General features: G+C 38.7%; 1 protein-coding gene across 1 annotated transcript; it reads left to right on the top strand.

The window, feature by feature from the left end:
* The first annotated feature begins 3,894 nt into the window (after window positions 1–3,894).
* Window positions 3,895–5,930, top strand: LOC122063355 (pentatricopeptide repeat-containing protein At3g02650, mitochondrial-like). Its single transcript, XM_042627077.1, has one exon. It carries the CDS (start codon window positions 3,934–3,936, stop codon window positions 5,794–5,796), a length of 1,863 nt encoding a protein of 620 aa, XP_042483011.1. The 5' UTR covers window positions 3,895–3,933; the 3' UTR covers window positions 5,797–5,930.
* Window positions 5,931–6,154: the final 224 nt, after the last annotated feature.

Below are 6,154 nucleotides of genomic sequence, written 5' to 3'. Positions count from 1 at the left end.
AAAAAATAGTTAAAAAAAGCTATATATAACATGTAGAATGCATAAATACTTAAGTAGAGGGTATCGTATTGATAGACAAATATATTGAGTTGAAAATGTTCAAAATGATGAGGTTTGAATTTTTTACAGTTTTTCTTTCCTCATTGCCATTGCCACTGTGATGAGTGCTGTGAAGAGTGTCGTGGTGGTTCAAATCCTTGGCTAGGACCTTCTTCTTCAGTAGGAGCAACTATGATGATATTCTGCACTTGTCGAATATAGGCACAATATTTACCCCAGTCGAAATATTTATAGTAGTGGATCTCCCATTCACTGTAGAAAAATTAAATTTTTTTATAGAAGTTGTAGATTAAATGTTTTTAAAGAACATATAAAAAATCAACAAAGTGTGGACCAATATATCTGAGTAGATCTAAGAAATAAAAAAAAAAAATTGAAACCCTCACTTTTTTGGGGAAAAAATGTGGGTTTCATTTGAAATCATGTATTTAGTAATTATAAGTTATGACATTATTTTTAAGAGTTGAATGAACTATATTTTCTGGAAAAAAAAATTTGGTGATTTTTTTTTTAAATTAATTTCGGAATAAAAAAATTAAAAAAATATATTTTTTTGAGAAAAATCAAAAATTTCCATAGAAGTTGTAGAACACTTGTTTTTACATAACAAATAAAAAATCTAGAAAATTGTTGGTGAGAGTGTGAAGTGTTTGTTTCAAACAACAAAAAATTCACACTTAAGTAGCCGTATCGTACGGTACGATACGACTCGATACTGCATGATACCTTCGATACGTATCGATACTCTCAGGAATTTTTAGATTTTCAAAAGTTCGTATCGTAGAGTATCGTACGTATCGGTACCGATATGGCACGACACGATACGATACGCCGATACAAAAAAAGAGGCCCAAAATTCCCCGTAGTGTATCGATATGTATCGTGCCGATGCCTACCGATACGGATACGTATCGGCCGATACGGAACGATATGCACCGATACTTAAAACCATGTATGCTAGATTAGATGCCGTAGTCAATTTAGAAACGAGTGCATGGTGGCTCGTGGGATGGAATGTGGTGTCATCGTATAATTGTATTATGCTCATATAGAGGTATGCGACTATGATTGATATACCCCTTTATGCTATGACCCTTCTTAACAGGGGTTTACGTATTAGGTTATCATTGGGGAAAGCATCGGGTTGCCGTTGTCAAACTCTTGCAGCGGTTAAAAGTACGCACGATTGATCGCTAAGACAGATAGTAACCTGGTGGTATATTCAGAGGGCTGATCGTGCTGCTTTTATTTTGGATGGAGTCACCCATTTACTTTCTGTTATTTAAATTTATCGGGAGTCGACTTTCATTTTAAATTTTGGTACTAACGGTGGGCCTTCTCCAACAACTCTATGGGCGTATCGGGGGATGGGATTCGTGGCTCGTACCCAGGGCATACATGCACTATGGTTGTGAGTAGCACATAGCTTATGGCCTAGTAATGTTGTTAGGAGAATATGATTAAAAATAAATTGTATACATATATGTGCATTTGTATTGCAACTACTTGTGTGGTATTCTTTTTCACTTACTGGGCTTGTGAGCTCATCCCACATGCATAACTCTTTTTAGGTGATTTTACGGGTTAGTCGCCCAAAGATTAGGAATCGGGTCCCACTGTGGAGTTTCCCTCCGAGGACTGGTGGGTCCCTGATGAGTTCGAGCAATGTGCTAATTACATGTGTGAGGATTGTGCTGCATGGTAGCAGTGACTCCTGAGTGAATCTTTTTTATTCTTTTGATGTACTCCCTTTTGATGATTTGATGTTTAAATTGTTATATTTTACGTATATCTCATGCCTTCGAGCCCAAATGTATATATCTTCTCTAACTCAATTTGAGTATCAAGTATTTGAGAAACAATTATAGGTATTATTATGAATAAGTTTTCCACTGAAAATACAGGTCTTATCTTAGTTTAGTAGATGTATGTTGTATTGTAGTTACTGCATTGTTAATCCTGACAGGTTTGTGAGTTAATCGAAGTTGACTCGGTCACAGGCTCAGTTCTGTGAGAACAGGGTGTGACAAAATAAAAATGAGAAAAACAGACAAGAATAAACGGTTATGGATCTAGAATACGATATCCAATAAAAAAAAAAGAATCGAGATGTGTACCTTGCACCTGAGTGTGTCGATGACGAAGATAATATAATTTCTTGCAATTCCCTTCTTTTGGTAATGGATCTTCTACAACCCCTCAGGCCTCATTGAGTTTTCTCACTTTTGTGGCAAAGTGGAGGAGAGGGAATGATGGGTGCAGGGATGCAAAACTTACATACCCCTAAACTTAAGATTGAATCAAACTGATTCATGTAACTTGACTCTTACTCATTTAATCAATCCAAATAATTAATTAAACCCATAATTCCAATACTTTTTGTCATCGAGTGTTTGGACTTTGAAGTAATCTTTCATGTCTTATTTGAGTACACTGCATCTTGTACATAGTATTAAAAGTTAGGTTGAATTGCTTGGATTGAATCATTATTGGCCAAGACCGATCTCGATGCTTAAGGCCCCATTTGTTTAGAGGGGACTATGGGGTAAGAATCCCTGACTTATCCATGTGCCAAGTGGAGTGAGAAACAAAATAGTAAAGTAGTGAATAATTACTGTTTATCCCAATTCCAAAGGCGTTTGGATAGATTTTTGGGATCCAAATAAGAGAAAGTGAGGAGAGAAAGACGGAAGTCATGGAGATTGAAGGAAGGGGAAGAGCGGAGAGGAGAGAGGGGAGATAGATGGTGTTGCAACGACTTCAATTCAAGCAACGAGAACTTCAGCCACAACCATGATAAACTAAGACTTTGATTCACCATTTTTGCAACAAGTTTGAGTGAAGAAAAAAAAGAGAGGTGCAATTATTGCCCTCGAAATCTCCAGTGATTTGTTCGCTTCTTTTTCTCTCATATAAATTGTAATGGTGAAAGGAGTAGAGGGAGAAGGAAACTTCTAGTACTCCATATAATAGTAATTTGTTGGGCAATTTCGGTGGTGGTGAAGATGATTGCATGAGCAAGGCATGATGGTTTAGGGGTGGGTTTGGTGATGAAATAGGGGGTTTTGTGATATGCGGATTGTTACAAGAGTGATAGGGCTTGTGCTCACTTGGTTAGTGTGATGGTCAACAGAGTTGCAATGATAATGTGCAATACCTAGAGAAACAGGAGGATATGGGGGAATTGTACGAGATCGGAATTACATACTATTTTTTTCTGGGGGATACATGTTGTTCGAGGATGGACCAATACAAATTCGCATAGAATTCATTAGACATTTTCTTAGTAAATTCCGCAAATTCATGCTGAAGGTGGGACTTTGAGAGAAGGCTGGGTGGGAGAAACCTTGGTCCATATGGCCCGACAAGAAAAAATAATGTTTTATCAAATTCCTATCCCAAGCAAACAATTAAACAACACTAACAAATTCCATTGGGATGAAAAAATACGTACAACAATTCCACCTCATCAAAACCTCTTCAATCAAACCAGCCCTAAAATGATCCAATACCGAACCACTAGTAAGTTATTAGGGTAAAATGGACAAAAAAGCTATTAAAATAAAAAATATTAAATCCGTCCGATCCCGAGTTTTAATTCCAAAAGCCGGATCGGACACTGAACCGTGGCTCGGCCAGGTTCTTTGGTTCAGGGATTTTCTTAAACCGGACCCTTTCTGCACTCTCAAGTCAAATACTGTCACTCTAAAACCCTCGCCTAATTAAAACCGGATCGGACACTGAATCGTGCCTCGGCCAGGTTCTTTGGTTCAGGGATTTTCTTAAACCGGACCCTTTCTGCACTCTCAAGTCAAATACTGTCACTCTAAAACCCTCGCCTTGTAAACGGGGGGGAGAGAGAGAGAGAGAGAGATGTGGCGCCTCAGAGCTGGTGCTCAACTCTTCAAATGTTCAAGCCGTCTTGCTCCTTCGCTTCAAAACGTGGTACCATTGAAAACCCTAACTGTAATTAGATTTGCATCTCCAAATTTCTCAAATTGGATCTCCAAAACCAAACCCCTTTATCAATGCCCTAGATTTTTCTCTCTTGATTCAGCATCTAATGGTGCTGATTCTAGTGAAGAAGCTCATGATTCATTAGATGCTTCTTCATCTAATGACAGAGATGGTGTTCTTCATGAAAAAACTGGTTTTGCTTCGCAAGAGTCAGAGTCTTCTTCAGTCCTTTTTGCAGAGAAGGCTAGTTTTGTTTCTCATGAATTGGATGCTTCTTCGGAAATCTTCGAAGATGGCACCGATAAAGAGGTTCTTCAAGGTGAAGACCAAGGCTCTTCCTCCTCTGAGACTACCGATGGTGATGATCAAATGAGCAGTTTTGTCTCAGAAGAATCTGTAGAAGAAACCACGACCGAAATTCCCGAGATTGATCTGGAACAACTCGAGAATGTTGTATCTGTTCTTCAAAGTACTTTGGAGGAGCCTTTAGATTCAAGCCTGGAGAAGATGGATTTAACAGTAAATGAGGAGTTTGTTATCAGGGTACTCCTTACGCCACTTATAGTGGGTGAGAATTTAATTGGGTTCTTCAAATGGGCCTGGAAAAGACCTGAATTTTCGATCAGTACGCGGGATGTTGATACCCTTGTTCGAGTGGTCAGTGCTAGTTTGAGGAAGAGAGATGCCTACGCTTTGTGGGATTTGGTCAAGGAGATTGCAGAGAAGGAGAATGCTATATTGAGCACTGATATTCTTAACGAGTTGATCCATCTGTTCCGGAAGTTGGGCAAGGGAAAGGCTGCTCTAGAAGTTTTTAACAAGTTTGCAGAATTTGGTTCTGATCCAAATGCAGATTCTTACTATTTTACTATTGACGCACTTTGTTGCCGATCATTCTATGATTGGGCCTGGTCTGTCTGTGAGGATATGCTCAACACCGGAAACTTGCCTGATTCTGAGAAGATTGATAAGATCATCTGTTATTTCTGCAAAGGAAGTAGGGCTAAAGATGCACATTTGGTTTATCTGATGGCAAAGGAGAAGAACAAGCACCCATCTCGATCTTCTGTTAATTTTCTGATCAATTCCCTATGTGGAGAGGATAAAACTGTTCAGTTAGCAGCTGAGTTGCTACATGATTTTTCAGGAGAAGCGCGTAGGTACGCAATTAAGCCATTTTCATCTGTTGTATCTGGTCTATGTAGGATAAAAGAAGTGAAAGCAGCAAAGGACTTGCTATTTAAGATGATTGATGAAGGTCCGCTTCCTGGGAATGCAGTGTTCAATTCGGTCATCAATGCACTTTCTAAATCCGAGGAAATGAAGGAGGCCATGGAGCTGTTGAAAGTGATGGAGAGTAGGGGACTAAGACCTGATGTGTACACTTATAATGTGATTATGTCTGGTTATGCACGGGGTGGTCATATGGAAGAAGCGTGCAGAATTCTGTCAGAAGCAAAAAAGAAGCATTCCAAGCTGACCACTGTTACTTACCATATACTAATTCGGGGGTATTGCAAACTTGAGGAGTTCGATAAGGCCCTGAAGTTGCTGAGTGAGATGAAGGAATTTGGTATCCGACCAAATCTTGATGAGTATAATAAGTTGATTCAGTCTCTTTGCCTCAGGGCTTTCGACTGGAAGACATCGGAGAAGCTCTTAGAAGAAATGAAGGATAATGGCTTATACCTTAGTGGGATCACCAAGGGTCTTATAAGGGCAACAAAGGAATTAGTAAAGGAGGATTTGCTAGCAATAGAAGTTGGTGCTGATGTGTAGTTCATCTACAGGTTATTTGGTGCAGATGCATGATCAGCTTTTTTACATCAATCTTTTAAGAGGATACTTGTGTGTGATTTTCTTATAAAGATTAAAGAATGCATTTTTCCCGTTTGAATCTCTTTCAGATTAAATGATATGCTTCTGTTTCATTGTTTTTCTTCCCTCATATAGTTTCACTGAGGAATGAGACATATGTATTGGGATTGCGATCCACCTCTCCATGGACCTTGTCTGTAAGAGCAGCGAGTGGAAAGATCTGCTCTTTGGATTAATTAATGATAACCTTAATTATTTTTGTTTCTTTCAATTAATCCATGAAATTGCCCATATGAGATGATTAGTTAATCTGACAAGT

This window comes from Macadamia integrifolia, unplaced genomic scaffold (assembly GCF_013358625.1).
Source record: "Macadamia integrifolia cultivar HAES 741 unplaced genomic scaffold, SCU_Mint_v3 scaffold1299, whole genome shotgun sequence".
Taxonomy (NCBI): domain Eukaryota; kingdom Viridiplantae; phylum Streptophyta; class Magnoliopsida; order Proteales; family Proteaceae; genus Macadamia; species Macadamia integrifolia.
This window is presented reverse-complemented; position numbering and strand designations above follow the sequence as displayed.